The 18,833-nt window shown below is 39.5% G+C and overlaps 1 protein-coding gene across 1 annotated transcript in view; it reads left to right on the forward strand.

Moving 5' to 3' along the window:
• The window catches only part of DOCK2 (dedicator of cytokinesis 2), a gene marked incomplete at its 5' end in the record, with an annotated part of 155,472 nt that overhangs the window by 95,889 nt on the left and 40,750 nt on the right, over positions 1 to 18,833 (forward strand). Inside the window, 3 exons of the mRNA XM_082291263.1 lie at positions 2,219 to 2,317; positions 3,433 to 3,527; positions 16,678 to 16,756. Coding sequence (XP_082147389.1) covers positions 2,219 to 2,317; positions 3,433 to 3,527; positions 16,678 to 16,756 — 273 coding nt within the window. The remainder of the gene's footprint in view (positions 1 to 2,218; positions 2,318 to 3,432; positions 3,528 to 16,677; positions 16,757 to 18,833) is intronic.

The following is an 18,833-nucleotide window of genomic DNA, read 5'->3' on the forward strand; positions in this document are numbered from 1 at the left end:
GAGATCTTTGCAGGTTTGATCACAGCTCTGTAGAGCCCTGTGTTATCCCTAAGTTCTGCCAGTGAGAATGGCAGTGCTGGGGGTGCAGGGCGCTTCAGAGATCCGAGGCTGCCTCTGAGAAGCGAATATTTATTGCTGCCATTTGGGGATTAGGAGGGAGGGGCAAGCTTTAAACCTATAAAGATGCTAGCATATGATTTCTGATAGTTGAGATTGCTGGCAAGAAAATGATTAAAGATCAAACAGTATTAGTATTTCCCTGCTTTACAGTTACATGGAAAGGATGGAGGAAGTTTTTGTAGCAAACCATCTTTACTGTCACCTATTTTATTATCATTCAGTCCAACTGATGTGAATTTGACAGGTTTGGTGCAAGGTCCTGGCCAGCAAGATATGATCTTTGCTTATGGCTCTTTTCAATGCATGTCATCTGTTAATTTTAAAATCACCATACACAGTCACTGAGGCATTTGTGCTGTACCATAATCACAGCTAGACACATTTTTTGAAGTTGGTTTTAACAAAAGAAATAACCTTCTTAAAGTCTTTATGCCCTTAAGCATCATAATACATCTATTCAATGCTTGTGAAGAAATGCTGCTTATTTCAAGCAGTGATTATTTAACTTGAATCTAGAGAGGCATTCAGTGGTGAATGCTTAACTACTAAAAATACGAGCTGCTTTTCGTGTCAATTCTCTAACTTCTGTCAGTAATCTTTTTTCAAAATCAAAACACGAGAAGAAAACCCCCACACAATTTCAGCACTGAATCCTTTGCAATTCATTATTCCTTTCAGCGATGCATTTAACACCACAGCAAAGATTTGTCTGCTCCAGAACTGTAAAAGTGAAGTACTACTGCAGGAAACCCAGCATTTCTTTTAGAAGAGCATCAGTACCCGAGAACACACGATTTCTTACCTGAAAGCTTTTGCTTTACCTGCAGAAAATGAGTCTTCTTAGCCTTATAAAGTAGGCAAGGCTCTCACTAGCACTAAGGTTACTCCGACAGAAGCTACGGTATGTCCTTTAGGTTGTAATTTCACTGTTTGTATGCAAGAAGTGCGCTGGGTCTGCTCACGTAGGAATAAATAAATAAAGCCCCGGCAGCGCGAAGCGAGCAGCGGCTCGTGGAGGGAAGAACAAGACCTCTAGTGGGCACAGGCAGCAGCCGAGACAGGCACGGCTCCCTCCGCTGGAATGGGGACAAAATGGTCGGGTGCGACAGAGCAGCCCAGCTGGGAAAGCTCGTGTGCCTCTGGCTCTGATTAACAGCGGGACAAAGCGAGCCCGAGGGACACCGAGAGCCTGAGCAGCGCCGGGGCCGGTTCTGAGCCAGGACAGTGACAAGATCCAAGGAAATCTAGAAAATGATTTTGCACGCTCATCGATTTTGTTGTTAAAATAAAGCGAAGCGTTGGAAGCAGGCTCGATTTTAAAACGAGAATTAAAGCATCAGCAAATGAAAAGGAATCAATAAGTTGGGAGCTTTACAGTATTAAAGGAAAACTGCAAATCATTAAACTCACTATTAGTACGTGGGAAAGAAGCGTCTTTGTGACTTCCAGTAACTTAGAGTGAAAACTTAGAACTGGAAATCATGTCATATCTTTCAGCATTTAGACTTGGGAATTAAGAAAGACTAAATACTTCCTTTGAGGAAGTTTGAAAGAAGTTTTGAGATATGAAGGTCATAAGGTTCTATAGAAGTTCAGGAGTCCTGTATAGCTGGTTAAACACCTGCAGAATGTAAAAAAATAGCATTTATTGCACTAATTCTTCCTGTGAATAATAGAATTATTAGAAATTAGAAATTTTTTATTCTATATTTTCTTTGATATTTGATTCTATATTTTCTTCCTGTGAATTCCTAATGGAAGAATCATGGGGAACATCACATGCCTTTTAGGAGTCTTAAGGCGATATCCAGTTGTACTTTGTACAAGTTTTCTTGTCACAATGTGTTTTCCATGTGGTATCTCATTAATGATGCAGCTTTCTTACAAGAGCCTGTCCCTTGCCAAGGCAGCTTTGGAATAATCCTTTTGGAGTTCTTAGTTTGTTTCTTTCATCTGGGCTTGCAAAAGCTTGACTATTATTTATTTCTACATGCATAAAGGGATTTTTCCGACATTTGGCATACTTCAACTTTAGAAAGAGTACAATCCAATATCTTATGTAATCCACAGGTGTTGATTCTGTCTGGTTTGCTTTCAGAGTCATTTTGTGGCGTGCATGACAGCGATCCTAAACCAGATGAACGACCAGCATTATTCAGTGTACATTGAAACTTTCCAGACAAGTTCAGAACTAGTGGTGAGTACTAAGTGATCATGGAATTGATAGTTTTAAGTATTTGATTTCCTGTGAAAAATCAGACAATTTTTTGGGTGTTTCTTGTCTGATTCTTCCTAGAATGAATTCTATTGCTGTACATTTTTTGTCTCTGTATTATTGCACGGCCTCCCTCTTCTAATTGTGCCACTGGACAACACTGTAATCAGAAATTTGGAAAAGTACAGATGTCTCTGTTGATCCTGGCACTGAGGTGGTGATGTAACAATCCAGAATAAGTAATGGGATCTTTGTGCTGTACTTTATTGAGGAAACAGAAAAGAAAAAGAATAAATCCACAACAAAACAGCAGCAAAACTTATCCTCAACTAGTTGAACATTCCCCCCCCCTTCAGACACAGTGATCCATTTCCACTTTCGTTTTCACTATTGAGTCTACTCCTGGTGCTGGTAACATTGTAAGCTAAATGCAATAAATGCCCTATTCCTGTAGTGTATCCTTTTATTGCAGTTGTTTCTGCCATAATTTAATGGTAGTTCAGGTACACTGTAGCCAGAAGGTTTCCATAGTCCTATGTCTGTCCTTTTACACTCCTTGTGTAGCTCTCAGGTAAGTCAGGGCAGTGGCAAAGGTTTGGATTGCACCATCTGTAGTTAGTCCATGGAGGCAGTATCTGCACTTGTCAAGAACTGATCCCTTTCCTTCCTTTCTTAAAGCCAGAGTGGTGCCATAAATAAAATTGTAAATGTGGAGTAAATGGACTAAAATAAAAATCCTGTATTTTTCAAATCTATTTATTCTTTATGCATAGTGAAACTGCTCTCCTAATTCACAAAAAACCCCCCAATTTTACTCCAAAGTACTACAACTTTTTCCTTCCATTCATTTATGCCTTATATTTTCCTAAGAGCCCTGCATAATGACTTCAGTGTAATGGCTTTTAGCTTCCATTTGGAATCTGAGACTGCTGTTCTACAGGACTTTGGCTCCAGTCTCAGGTTTACTGATAACACCAGGAATTCTTCTCTCGACTTCACTGAGCAAAGTGGAACTCCCCATCTTGGCTCATTAATCACACAGAAACTTCAAAGTGTGCATTACACAGCCCCAGCCTGACCACATTTTGTTGTTCCAGGACTTCTTGATGGAAACGTTCATAATGTTCAAAGATCTCATTGGGAAGAACGTTTACCCTTCAGACTGGATGGCCATGAGCATGGTGCAGAACAGGTAAAGAGGGGAGGAAGACCAGGGCTCCTGTTCTGTGTGCTTGTGGAGAGGGACTCATTTCGTATCTTACAAAACATTTTTCAGTGCAGTCTAGAATTACTTTATCATTCCAGTCTGGGGAATGCCAAGAAGGTCATCTGAAGCAATCCACTAAATAGCTTGTTGCCTGTGCTTTAAGTCCACTTTTTAAAATTTATTTGGGTATTACCTTTACAGCTGAACTTATTCTGGTTTCTTGTTTTCAAAGAAAAACTTCGAGTTTAGGTGCTGGATTGTATTATGAAGTGAATACACTTTTTAAGCAAGACTTCTGTTGACAGTGACCTGTACTACCTTTATTTTAGTTTTGTAGAGATGGTGGTAACACTGAGTTTTCTAGAAGTTGCAGAGGGACTGGTCTAAGAGTTAAGTGTCAAAAGTGCATAGGTTTGAATGAACTTAGTCCACAGATGCTGTTTATTTGAAATGTCACAGTTATACAATTCTTCCACTTTTATAATATATAAAAAGAGAGGAAAGAGGACACTCAATAAACTTGATCATTTCCTGAGAGTGTTTGGTCTTGAGAAAAAGATTTGCCAATCAAGTTTACAGTTTTGTGATATCAGATTTTGATATTGGATACATTTTAATCTAAGATTAAAAGATTTGAATGGAATGATGTTAAATGAAAAGGTTGGTTGGGGCTTTTTTTGCATTCTGTGATTGAAAAGTGAAGATTATGTTCTAGAGGGTAGTGATGGTTCTAGTCAGGTGTCCAAACCTCACTTTGTCACTCATGGTTGCTAATGACCATGCAGAGGGATCCCTGACCCCTCTTCTGAGGTGGGCAGGTACAGATGTGCTGGTGGATGTGTAAATTCAGGGAATATTTTGTACTTTACAGTAGTTTCATCCCTCTTGTTTTTCTGTCTGAGCTAGTCTTTGGCCTATAAGGCAAAATCCAACTCCTTGCACATTCTTATGTGGCTGCTGCTGTGATTGCAGTTAGTTTTAATGTACCAAGGATTACTCTAAAAAATATCAATTTGGTACTAAACTACCTACAGTCATCTGGCACATGTCAGCACATCAAACCTTTCCTGTGTAAAGCTGTTTCTCTTATCTAGAAAATGCTGTTGACACCCACCCTATCCACAAGTATAGGATTATTTTATTCTATATGTGTGGGAAGTGACTGTCCTTGGTCAAAGAATGTCTTTGGGGCTTGGGCTTCACCTGGTGGTGTCTGTATTGCCTCAGGTCCTGACAGTAAAAACTGCTTTGGGGGACTGTATGTGTGTACATCTGCCTCCTAATGACTCTGAACTCTGTGGACAAGTTGTTCCAGGCAGGTTTTGTCACTCTAAGCTTTATCCTCTGTAAAGAAATAAGTTAGCATTAAAAAAAATATTGTTTAGAAGCTATTTAACAGTCCTCCTGTAAACACATTGCTTACCTAAAATGACTTGGCACTGTTTATACTCCTTGATTATGCTGCTGTTCTCTGGAATGCATAAGGAAATGAGTTATTGATCTTACTTTATGTCTTAATTTTATGTTATATCAACAACTGGGAGTGAGGATTTTTTATCATTCTTTATAGAAATTTGGTTTTGTTTTTTCTTTTTTTGGATTTTGGGGGTTTTTTTTGAAAGAATGGATGTTCCACGAAATAAATTGAAGACTAATTTAGTTTTGTAGGTTTGTCTTGTTAACATTCTTTAACACAAACCAGAGAAGTAGCACAGAGAAGAAGTCACAGGGGATCAGGCTTAGGTCTCTTACAGTAACACCGAGAGAAGAAAAAGAAATTAAAACAAAACCCCGACAAACCAAACACCAAAAATATCAGCACGGTGCAGGTTTTGCATTCTTAACTCCCCTGTTGTGAACAGGAGGCTCCATGCAGGCTTTTTACTCCCTGAAGGAGCTGTTCTGCCTCGAGTCTCCCCTTTCTGCATTTGCAAAGAGCTTGGTTAGGGCTGTTGGGCATATCTGTGGTGTGTGGTGTAACCTGGCCAGGGGCAGGGTGGAGCTGGTGGCACTTGTGCCCTCCAGGTGTGCAGCAAAGCCTGGCAGGCTCCCCTGCATGATTGGGTGTGTTTTGTGGCTTGCAAGGAAAGTGGGAATTGGAGGAGTTTTGCTGTAGGAGGGACTGCAGCACAGAGAAGTGAAATTAGTACAGAGACAGAGGAGAGGGAAGTGCAGCACCAATACTGCAGGTCTGGTCTTGTTTGCTGAGCAGGGGCCCCAATTCCTGTCATATGGAAGTAAAGACAGGCAGTGCCTGAATGATACCAGGGATATTTCAGCTAAAAGTTTGATGTCTGGCATAGATGGGGGCAAACAATGAGAGAATGGCTTTTTGCAGGCTCCAAAGGAAGGGAGAATGGACACATTCCTGTCCAGGAGAAGCTCTGGTGTATGGGTTGAATGAATTGGAGTAGAAGCTTAACTGACTAAACTTAGTTATCCAGCTTTGCCTGTATCAGGGTGGAATTATTTAACTCAAATTACTTTAACTCACTATTATAAACATCGTGCTCTTTGCTTCCCAAGCATGCTCAGGCTACCAAAGCACATTTGAAGGAAGCTGAATCTGTGTGTACTGGTCCCACTAGACAGGCAGTATTCAATGAGCAAAAGAGAATGAAAAGGGGGAATAATAATACATATATAATATATATAATAATAATAAATAATGAAATACCTTTTCTTTTTTCCTGTTCCCCCCCCTCCTTCCATTAACAGCAAGATGGAAAGAACACTTTTTTTACAGCATGCTAGGTGGTGCAGAACATTTTGGGAAACAGTAACATCATCATTGAGGTCATGAGGATATAATATCTGAGTTATTTTTGTGATCCTCCATGGTGGATTTAATTAACTTTTGTTCTAATTAAAGTTGCTTACTGCATTCTTCTTATTATTAGTTTCTACTCCTTATATGTGCACTTTATTCCACTCATGACACTTAGATATTGGCTATTAACTTATTAAAAGCAGTAATTCCTAAGTACATGGCATTTGTGGGGAAATGCTTAGCTGGTTTAGCTAATACCATACAGTCTGTCTATCTTTCAGCAGTTCATAATTTTAATTCAGAGGGATATAATTTCTCCCAGGAAATTAATGTACTTTATTGTCAACATGAAGTGCATGGGGAGTCAGATTCGCTGAAGAAGGAAGAGTTAGCAGGGTTAGCAACTACAGGGAAAGCATTCACATCCCGTAGCTTGTCCTCTGGGCTTTGAAAGGGTAATTCCTCACAGGGAGTCTGAAAGTATTTGATCTTATCAAAATTAGTGCCTGGGATCACTTGGGTTGGTGTCCAGTCTGAAGTGGCCCAGTGAGCACTTTGTTTGCATGTCTATTTGGGTAGTGCTGTGAGCCTTTGGCTCACACTATATTAAGGTCTTTTAAAATAAATGGAAACAGTGTTTCACCAGCACATTTCAAGGTCAGATCCTACTCGGTGAAAAAACTCCTGCAAGATAACACTGTAGGGTATTTTATAACACTGGTAGTTTGGCTTTTTCTAGAATATGTTTTCATTACCTGTGCATCTGAGTGTTTTCAGACATCTGTCAGAGTCAAGTCTTCCCCAGTGCTTTTTAAGTCTAACTTGAAAGGTTTAGCGCTGCAGGTATTTGGCAAAAGAACTGGAATTGTTGTCAATTTTCTTTCATTATACATACCAAAAATAGCTGCTTACTTGCTGATGAGATGCTTTGTAACACCCTCCAGACGTGGTTCTCATGGAGCTCACACCTGGAGCACTGTTACTAATTCAGCCAAAGCTCACTGTGGCTTCAAATCAGCGTCACCTGCAGCCCCAGGCACCTCAGCAGTTCTCAGCCTGCCAGGGCTGTGGGCTCTCTCGTTGTCCTGGTCCTGGCCAGGCAGCAAAGAGAGGCAGAATAAATTCCTCTTTGATGCCCAGCAAGGGATTGCTGGGACTTCTGTTCAAGAGAAGGACAGTAGGGATTCCAGGCCTGGGTTTTGTTGGGGTTTTTTTTTGTGTTTTTCTTTTCATAGATCATCAGAGAATGGCTCTGTGACTTCTGAAAAATTTGTTTTCCACATATGTATGCATGTTGCTGAACACAGCCTTGGAATAAGTGTCCAAGGCCAGGTTGGACGGGGCTTGGAGCAACCTGCCCCAGTGGAAGGTGTCCCTGTCCATGGCAGGGGGTGGAATGAGATGAGCTTTAAGGTCCTCTCCAACCCAAACCATTCTGTGATTCAATGAGCTCAAGTTGAAAGGGAGAAAATCCCCAAATTAATTAAAATATTTGAGCTGCTTCTCAGTCTTCTATTTATCTGTTGGTGGAAATAAAAGCTTGTCATATTTAAAAACAAACAAACAAACAAAAACCCCAAACCAACCCCCAGGTGAATAGTTTAGGTTACTTTTACCCTGAAAGCTGATTCATTTATGTAACTAAGGTTGGATGACAGTGTTACGGTTTATTTTGTGCAAATAAGGCAGAATTTAGAAGGCTCATCTGCTGCATACAAGTAACTCTTTTCTTTGATCTTGTTTTCCTCTGCAACTTTTGACTGATTTAAACATCTTCTTATAGAAGTGCAGTTGTTTTTATAAGGGCTTGAATTTTCAGGGGAGCAGAATACATTTATACACAGGCTTATGGCATATTGCAGGACTTCATAATTTTAATGTATGAAAAGATATTTTAAGCAACAAGTATAAATGTCTAATGCAAATATTCTTTTATGCACAGTTGCAGAAAAGGGTAAATAAGGTATTATAACAAGTGCAAACAAATGTTACTGTTTAGTCATAGATTTAATTGTGTACAGTGATAGGATGTGTCCTTGGACAGTTTGGTTTTGCTGTGAGACTACAAATGTCCTTGCTGAAATGCAGTTTCCCTGTTAATATGAAGTCCCTTTCAGAGGGAAATTTATTTCTTTATTGTTTTCCATGCTGGAGTATTTGGTACACAGTGCCTCAGTGTTCTCAAATTTGTATTCCTGCCCATTAAATCCAGGCTCCTCTGTTTCCTCACTGTCTTTCTCAGTCTCTACAAAAGTCAGCATTTGTAACCAGGCAAATGGCATTAAGTTAGTCCTGGGGCAATGGGGCAAGGCAGGTGAGAGCAGAGGGAGTTGTTTCCCTGGGGATTGTACTTCCCTCCCAGGGAGAGTTCCAGCTGTGGCTGCTCCGTTCATGCTCTCCTGGCAGCTCCAAGCCTGGCACAAAGAGTCCCTTCCATCTGCAGGTGCCTGTGCCAATGTCATCCTGCCTTTCCATCCTTGCATCTTTCTAGCTAAATTCTGCTAATTCTGCTCGAGCTCTGCATGCTGCTGGTGGTTCTCCATGGTGTGGAATTATCTGCTTACCAAGAATCTGAACATGGAATTATGTAGTGGTTGCAGCAGATAATCTGCTCAGCAACAGAGGCAATTGCCCATAGTGGTCATGGTACAGAGTGGATGCCTGGTAGGTTTTAACTGCAGTCATTTATTTAGTCTTTTATCTAAAAATGCAGAGAGAAAACATGCAGGGAGATACCCCACTCCCACTCCAACTGCAGAGTGTCTCACCTTTCCTGATATCAGCTGCTGGGATGCTCACACTCCTAGGCTAAGAGCTCTTAGAACTAAAAGTAAAGTCCTCAGTGGAGAGAACAACTCAACACAAAAAAAAATCTTGGTAATTTGATGTTCTCAGAAAGTCAGTGGGATAAACTGTTACTCTCCTAAATACAACTTCGACTTGCAGATAGAAACCCCTAAGGTTCGTTGCTATGTGGCCTGTTATAAAATGCTTTCTTATGTTTTCAAGTATTTTAATTTTAATAAAACATCTGGGGATTAAGACAACGAGGAGTACTTTCCCCTCTACTGAATATATGTGCAAATGAGTAAAAAACATTGAAGAGATCACCCACACAAACTGTTCTGTGTCACTACAGAAAAGACTGAAATTTCAATATTCATAATTTTCATCAGTTGTAAGTGCAGTTGAGCAATCTTTCTGTGTTCCTCTTTCTGAGTAGCTTTGACCAGAACTTCTTATAATTAGAGTTTTTCAGGAAATAAAATATATGCAGTTTCCTTGTATTTAACATTATTTTGAACAGTTAATTTTCATATTTTTTACCAGAAGCATCACAAAATAGCCCTGCTGGTGTATTATGTATTTGCTGCATAATCATCTCTTTTAAAATTCATAGTCTGCTGGTTCAATGCAACAAAAATCAGTGGAAGAATGGAGAAGTAATTTTGCAATCATCAGTTCAAACTTCCTTCAAAAGTGAAGGCTGTGGAGCTTATTAGTGTGTGGCATCCTGACACAACCATGTTAAGACCTTACATTCATCTTTAAGAACCAGGTTTCAGCTTTGTGTCTGATTCCCATTCTTGATCTAGCACTAACGACAGCATGTGATTGTTAATTTTTTCATTAATTCAGAATGCTTCTACTATGCAAAAAATTTTCTGGAATGAGCAAAAAAGCAAAGGAGACTGAAGTGAGAAGGAACAATATAAGCAAAATTACTGAAAGTAATGAGGTACTGAAACCTCTCTGAAATTTACTTAGAGCCCATTCTGACAGCTCTTCATACGCTTCATTTTCAAACTATGAAGTTTCTTAGAGTTCAAAACATCCCATTTCCAGGAGTTTGGCATAAAATGTGTACCTAACATGCAGACTTGAAAATGTATTTTGGTTCCTAAATGAGAGCTACAAAGCAGGTTTTGGGTAGATGCTGAAGGAAAAGCTGCACACAAAGAGCCTGTTGGCCAAGTCAAGGGTCTCACATGGAAACTTGACTTGTCTGGCACAAAGCCACTGCACATTCCTGTCTTCCTCTGGGAGTTCATTGTGCTGCTGTCAAAGTAACTCTGACACAGTGCAGCCTGCAGTGTTCTGGATGCTTGGCATAGCTGTTTAATGTAAATTTTCAACTCATGCTAGTAAGGAAAAAAACCCAATGTATAATTGAGACAAACCCCAATGTTATAATTGAGACAGGAGCAGCCAGAGCACAGCCATTTTGAAGCAGTTGCTTTCTGACTGTTATTTAGTTACACTCTGGGCGTACATTGGAAAAGAATTTAGGAACATGGCAGTGGCTTTATCATTAGAATTCAATATAAATAGTTCAAGAAATTATTCTTCAGTCTGTAGTGAAGCTGAGTTGACACAAGGGAGAAATATGATGAAATTATACTCCTTTCTTTGCGCCACTGGCCATATTTTTCCAGTTACCATGGAAGTGGATTTCTTCCCAAGTGTTGCCATTATTGTGCTCTTCATAACTAGGTTTCATGTAGCCACAAGGTTTTTAAATATTGCTTCCATCTTGCATTACCCTTCATTTCTAGATCAATGATTGCCATATTATTAGGAGATAATTTCTGCTCTTGCTTTGTGAAGATTTTTGTTATTACCTTTTCACCTGTAGTACACGTGTGCTTTAGTGTCTCCTGTCACACTGATTGCTTGTTCTGTGTATTTTGTACCATCCAGCATTAGTTCCTAGTTGCCATTCACTGCTTCAGTCCTTGACAAGGATCAGCACTGGGGTTTGGCTCTGACCCACTCTTTGAATCTTCTGATTCTGTCATGTGCCTTCTTCTGCTTGTTCTGCACACAACAAGCAAGAAAAAGGTGACAGAAGCCTACAGGAGAAGGGAATCATTTGACTCCAGCTGCTTTTCCCTTGTGTTTGCTTCATGTTACAATACCTATCAGGTGTCTTCTGCACAGCATTTTATGAGGATGATACTAGGAAGTCAATATAAGTTATGTACGAGTATTATTTTGGCTTTGCTATTCCCTGCTCCAGATTTCACAGAATTGGCATAATGGCCAAACCATGTCTATCAGAACTCAGAAAAGGTCTTTAAAAATATAGTCAGTACATCCTCCAGGGTTTGCAAGAACTTCCCTCATATTCCTTGTCTGTTCAGGTAGAGGATTCACTGATTAAAGTGCTGACTAATCAGTTTTGGGGACTACAAAAAACACTGAAGTTGGTGGAACTCCTTCTGGCTTGAATTTTGGACCAAACTCTCTGAAGGAAAAGCACTTAGGGTTTGTGAGAAGAAGTTCTGAATTGTAAAAACTGTCCATGCTTTCACTGGCTTTTAGATGTGACTTTAAAAACCCATATATGCCATCATTTTAATGGTTTCTTTCAATAAGTTTTCATAACACAGGAAATACTCTCTTTTAAACTTTCTTTTTCTGGGTCTGATTATCCAGTAGAAGTTTGCACTTGATTCATTTTTTCCACCTGTCATTACATCAGTGCAGTCACGGCTTGAGGAGACACAGCAAGCACGAGTTTGAGTTGATGCTCATAAATACCTAAGTGAATTCATTCAGCCTTCACCTCAGTATATGGGTTACTCATCTCAGAGTTGAAGCAGTGAACTCCCAAATTTTCGAGTCATGTGAACCTGAAAAGACATTGAAGAGCATCTCACTACAGTTGGGCACTGCTTTAAAAGAATTCACATGTAGGAGTCTGAGACGAGGTCCTGGTCGTTATTTTTGGAAATGTTTCTAATGCTGTATCTGAATCATGCACCTTTCCCAAAATAATGTTGTGGACCCAGAAGCGTTTCTTGTTTGGAACAAGGTGCAGAAAAAGGCCAGCTTTTACAAAGCCACTAAGAACAGTCAATGTGAATGTAAGGGTTTGTTTGTTTGGGGTTTTTTCAGGGGGGTGTTGTTTGTTTGTTTTGTTAAGTCCTCTCTTTCATTTACATTGCAAGAAGCTGACACAACAATTCCAACTTGCTTGCTAAAAATAGCTTGGAGTTGCAGATCTGAATTTTAGATTTATTACCTATTTACACTTCAAAAACAAGGACAACATGCAGACCTATTTCACTGTTAGACAAAATCATCATCTTCTGAGAAATAGCCTTGAAATCCTATTTTTATTAATATGTTGTTTATGAATACTGAATTCTTTCCTTGTTCCATCTCAATCCCTCTGTTTTATTTTGAGGGAGAATCAGCTTGAAATCAAATCTTTATCTTAGGGTGACATGAATTTCCAATTTTTTCTGTCTTAAATTATTTGTCTACGTTACTTAAGGTACTGTTCTCCCCTGTTAAGAACAGACATCTAAGTGTGTGAAACTGAGTACAGTTGCACAGGATTCTATTCTTTGGGCTCGTTTTCCAGCCAAAGTTTTGGACAAATGTCTCTGACAATACAATAAAGTAAAGCAGAAGCAGCAGGAAATTCAGAGAGAGAGAGGAAACAGGAGCAGCTGAACCATGGCAATGTTGTTGCTGTCCTGAGCCAAAACCCTGCCTTTTAATACCCAGATTTAGCCCAGAGACTTTGGACTTCGAACATCTTCCCTAAATCTTCAGGCCCAAGAGTTTTATATGAGCTGTACATTAGAAGCATCAATCCTCATAAACTCAGGAAATATCATGGAAGTTATTGTGGGTAAAGGAATTTCAGCAATTTTAAATCACAATCATTTAAATTGATGAGAAAATAAATCTGTAGTAAGTGTAGAAAAGTTATTGGTTAATTAAAATTAATGGAAAATGTGACAATTTAAGTCTTTAAAGATTCATGTTTAAAATTATATTTTCTCTGTTTTTTTCATCAAAATCTCTAACTGTTTTAGAAGTACCTGTTTAGTTTCGTACTTGTGGCTACTTAATTAATGCCCCTTTTTGGTGAAAGGGGAGACTGAGGCAGGACAGTGAAATCATTGAGGCATTGGAAGGAGCCAGGAATAGCATTCAAACCTCCTGCCTAAGTGACTCCCAGTGACAGGAATAGATATACCCTTTAGGCAAAATACAAATGCATGAAAATATTGGGAACTTGACAGCCTGGAAATATTGCATGCTCCCTGAAAATGTGTCATTCCAGTCTGTCAGATAAAAATATTTGTGAGAGCAAAAGGGATATTTACAGAAGACAGCTTACATAAAATTATATTGTATAGAATCCTGTAAATATTTTTAATGTTTTCTGTGATTTCTACAGGGCATTAAATACCTCAGTATTTCTCTGGTGTCCTTGAGTTTTTTTCTGTATGGCTAAAAGCAAACCACAAGCTTGTCACAAAACTTTTTATTATTACACACAATAATATGTCAATATTATGAAATAGATTTCCACTAATATATTTCATGTGTGTTTCAGTTATGGTTATTTCTACTCTATCTTGCATGATATTTCTATTTAAAGAGTAAAGTACTGAAAAGTGTGGGAGTTTTTTATTGCAAGAAAAATTATTAGCACCGTACCAGAGTCTGCCTAAACTGGATATTTAGGTGATGTGCTTCACCATGGTGTTGGAGTAGTGTGGAAATCCACAGAATCTGGGAACTAAAAAAGTCTCAGAAATGGAAGACACCTCCTCCTACTCCAGCTAAAAAACTCTGAGTGAAGGGAAATGCTCCTCCCTGAGCAGCTGAAGCTCAAGAAGTGCTTATGTGAGTTGGCAAGAAATAAACTTTGTAAATCAAAGGGTCTAGTGCAATACAGAGATACAGAAAAGACACAACACTGAAAAGGCCTTGACCTAAAACTCATGTTCTGAAGAATAATGATGATGATGACACAGAACAACGTGTCTGTGATTCTGCCAAGCTGTGTGGGGTTTTGTGCTGCCTAAAATAAATCACTCTTTCAGAATTCCCTTTTTTTGCAACATCTTAAACCATTTGTGTCAAGTATCAGGCAGCTTTGAGGAGATAAATGTCCCCGTGTGAGTGGAGCATCAGGGAAGAATGTGTTTATTTCCTTGTGGGCAGTGTGGGACAGCTTTCAGTGGGAATCACATTTAGGAGTTGATTACATAAAGGTGGCAAAGCAAGTTCGATAGGCTGGGAAATGGCAGTGGGGGCACAGGGCAGCCCTGTGAGTATGCACACAGAGAATGAGAACTCTCTGTTCAGCAGAGCAGTGATAGCCTGCAAGGGCAGCACTGAGCAAAATTAGATTTCTTGAACTGGAGGAGATTTGATGACACTTGGCTTTTCACAAATCAGCCCCTCAATTCAGCTGGCAAGATTAGCTGAGCCAGAGCTAGAAGATGAGATCACAGGATGCCCTGGACCACAGGGAGGAAGCTCAGCTGAGTGTGTGGGATGATGCTGTGGAGTGACACAGCACCATCAGAAATCTGTAACCTCCCCCTGCCACAGCTCCTGCAGCGTCCCTCTGGTCACCTTCACAAAAAGAACTTGGCAAGATGTGACAACATGCGTAGTTACTGAATTTCCTTGATCACATCAGCAGTTCAGGGGAACGTTACACAGATGGAAAGAAATTCTTCTTTAGGTTTTCACAAAGAATATTTACCTCCTGGAGAACTTCACCCACAACAAGGGATTTCACTCCAGCCAGTCAGTGCTCTAATGAAGCAGGAAGCTCCTTTGGGTGATTGCTCAGTGGTTAAGTGGGATTCCCTGTAGTAAGCTTGCCAAAAGCTGAACTTTTGCTTTACCTCCCTCATTAAGAAACTGAATTTAGCCCTTCTGATTTCTTTTTTTGTGATGAGACTAAAACTCCTTTCCCTGACTGTTCTGTTTCTCCAGTGGCTCACAGACAGCTGCCAGGGGAGCAGTGTAACAACACGGCTTGTTTGCTGTGTTCTACCAGCCTCCAGTGACCAGTGGCATTTAATTGTCCTCCCTTCAGTTTAGTCTTTGATGTGTCTAATCACTTCTGAGCCAGTATAAAATTCAGGCATTTGCAGCATCCTGTAGCAATGAGCTGCAGAGTTGAGCAAGATTAACACAGAACCTGGGTTTGCTTATTTTGGATGCACATTCTGGTTGTGTTCAGTGCTCTCTGATGCTTCTCAGAGAAGCTGTGAGCACTCAGTCTCTCATCTCCTTGGTACTTTCGATTTTATAGCTCCTGTCACCTCCCTCCTCAGTCACACCATGTCCCCTGACTGAGGATCATTTCTGTGTCACATTTATTTGCTTGTTTTCTTCTCTCTTGTTTCTTTTTCTATTTGTTTATCCTTTTGGGATGCGACACCAAAACACCAGAGTGATTCCAGCACAAGGACACAACATTCCTTTGACAGTCACATATGGATATCCTGTGGTTTCTTAATCTTTTGCTGATAATCCTAATTATTGAATTATTGCTTTCTCTCATGCTGCTAATCACTGAGATGGTGGGGATTTCTGGACCTGGCTGTTACAACTATTAGATCTCTTTCCTGACTGGGAATATCTAGTTGACAGCCAATCATTGTATTTGAACAAATAGGATTGGTTTTCCCTTGTGTTCAGCTTTCTCTTTGCCCCTACAGTGCTTTCCATACAAATATTTCCATTTAATAGCTTTGAAAAATCTACCTATGAAGTGGAGTCTAATGATCACTTTCAGTCAGTTTACAATTTTGAAAACAACTAAATTATTTAAATAAACTTTATAAATATTTAAAGATACTATTGATTTTTCTTTTACAAATGTCCCATGCTGGGAAGTCAGACAAGGAAATTAGCTTTAGAAACATGACTTAATCACACTGCATTAATCAGGAGCTTAAACAGGTGCTGCTTTTCAGAATAGAAGGGTAATGTTCATGCTCTTACTCTTGGAAGAAGTAACTGTATAGGATTCTGAATCTGTATTTTCACTGTTTTGAATGTTTTTATAATCTACCCGGGGAGGAAGCTGGACAGAGGTGTCGTCCTGCCCTCCCCACCCATCAGAGAGCTGAAAAACTGCACTCAGTATCTTTGAAGTGGCAAAAGTGCAGTTGCAGCTCCTAACTAATGATGTGAGCACAGGAGCTGTTTCAGCTGTCAAACCCCCAAGAGGAGGTGATGCCACCCTTGTGAATGATCTGGGTTTGGCAGAAGGTAACATTGGGCTTGAAAGAATTGCTCTCTTTTCTCAAGAATGCAGTGTAGTGTGCAGCAGAGGAAACAAAACTCTGTTGTCTGACTTTTCCAGTAGAAGCTGAGAAACTTTTTGATAATTGTGTAAATTTTTTTATGGGTAACACTATAAATCCTGTGCCACTGGACAGATTGTCACCTGCTGTGCTCAGGTGTGTGAGAACTCTGATGCTCCCAGTGTGTTCAGTGCCAAATGTGCTTCCACCAATATCATACATGGTGGGTATTGATTGCCAGATGTTACATTCATTTATCTATATCACTGTTTTTCCTTTTTAGGGTGTTCTTGAGAGCCATCAACAAATTTGCAGAGACAATGAACCAGAAATTTTTGGAGAACATGAATTTTGAAGTCCAAGTAAGTATTTAGGGTTTTTAGCTGAGCCAAGGCAGTACATGCAGGTCAGCCCAAGCCCCTCCAGGTGCTGTGCCCCAGTATCAGACAGGTTGTGGATCTGAGTGGGGCAGGACTGGACTGTCTTCCATGTGACATCAGAACTGGGCACTTATTATTTATAATAAGGCACTCAACCAGCATATTTTCCTCTGTGGCTCTGTTCAGGACTGGGAAGCCACAAACTTGTTTTTCTTAGCCAGCCAAGTGCACTCAGAAAGTCAATCTCAGACATAACACACGGACCCTCAACAATGTCAGTGCTATGGATGTAGGACAGAAGGAGCTTAACTTTGCTGATTCCTAGAGTATTTAGCACTTAGAATTTATTTTTGACTTGCATTCCTCCTGACAAGTCTATCTCGATTTATGCAATCTCATTAGTTCTTTCTGTAATAATTTTTAATTAGGGTTGGTTGGGGTTTTTTGTTTGCTAGGTATCATTCTGTGTAACTGAACTACTTGGTTATGCATTTTACCACCTTTGGCTTCCTTTAGATAAGAATGAAAATGCCTGTAGTTTTCACGTTCATCAAATTGGTGTTAAAATGTAAGTACACTTTTAGATTCAGGATTTGTCCCTAAGTGCTGCCTGATCATGGTGTGTAAAATTATTCTGTTCCATTCTTACATAAAGTTCAGGGCTTTATATTTTGCAGTTCATCTCACAACTTTCAATCTGTTTTTAATGATTCCACTTGTCTAAAAACAGTTTGGGAATTGGTCTCTTGGTCCTCAACACAAAACACCTTGGTCCCAAATAGCTGCAGAGCTATGCCCATGTAGGGGTTACACAGGAAGAGTTTGAAAGACAGTAGTGAAAAGAAAGGTAAAAAATTCAGTTCACACTCAGTTACAGTGGCCCCAAGTAGGAAATGTAGAGCTTTTTTCTGCTTTATTTCATTAAAAATGTTTTACCTTCAAAAGATGTGCTTATACAAATGTGCATGTGTATAATATTAAGATTTTTAAAGATGTTTCTTCCAACAAACTTAAAATTTATTTTTTAGTAAATATCCCTGTTGGAAACTCTCAGCCCCTTGACATATTTATGATACAATCTGTCTAAGGCTCTATCAGTTTATTAATAAGAAATTTGTAACTTATAATTTCTATGGCATTTGATTACTTATTACTGCACAATGTATCAGTAATTTTTAAAAGCAGATAAGGTCTGAAAGACATCATGTGCAGGATACCAAAACCACACAGACTATAAAGACTGTATCTGTCAAGGTTTTATTAAGGTGTACACTGCCTTTTTCAAACATGAAAGCAGCAGTTTGATCTGGAGCTTTTATTTCAGCTCTTTCCTGTGGCAATTCTGTGCCTTCCAAAGTGTTATCAAACAACCATTGGAACGTTGTAGTTCAACACTGCACCTTGCAGTTCAAGGGAATACATTAATGCTCTTTTATTCATGACTTGTCAAATATCTGGAGGCTCTGAGTAAGCTAAACAATGTTATAGTAAATAAGTGGAGCCCTGTAAAGAATTGTAATACCCTTATAGTCTTCATAAGAGGCTTTAAAGTACAAATCAAGGTGTTACCTTCCTTTTCTTTCATGGATAAAAGCTCTGCAAACCTTCTAAGAGTTCCCTAAGTATACCTATTTAAAAAGCTGCTACTGGACTAAAAAAGGTCTAGTATTCTTAATTGTAACTTTAATTTGATTTCCCACCGTATTTTTTTTATATTTATATACCTTGGCTGTAAGCAAACCTGAGCAGTGGTTAACTCAAAGTAAATGAGAAACTCCTGTGCTTCATAAAACAGTTCACCTTGTTACTGTGTAGCTGTATTTCTATTTTTATTTGCATTTGTATAGAAAAACTGTGAATTGGGACAAAGAAGCTTGCTTTTTCTATTTTGATTTGAGAGAAAATTTGGAAATAGCATGACTTTAATGTTTGTTAAAAGCTGCAGCCTGATGATCACACAGCCTGTTCATTCCCACTGCCAGCCCCAGGAGCAAAGGCAGCCCCACACATCCCAACCCTCAGGTGTGTTTGGGGCAGGTTCCTGAGCCTGCTGCAGGAG

This window comes from Coloeus monedula (assembly GCF_965178545.1).
Source record: "Coloeus monedula genome assembly, chromosome: 15".
Classification (NCBI taxonomy): Eukaryota; Metazoa; Chordata; class Aves; order Passeriformes; family Corvidae; genus Coloeus; species Coloeus monedula.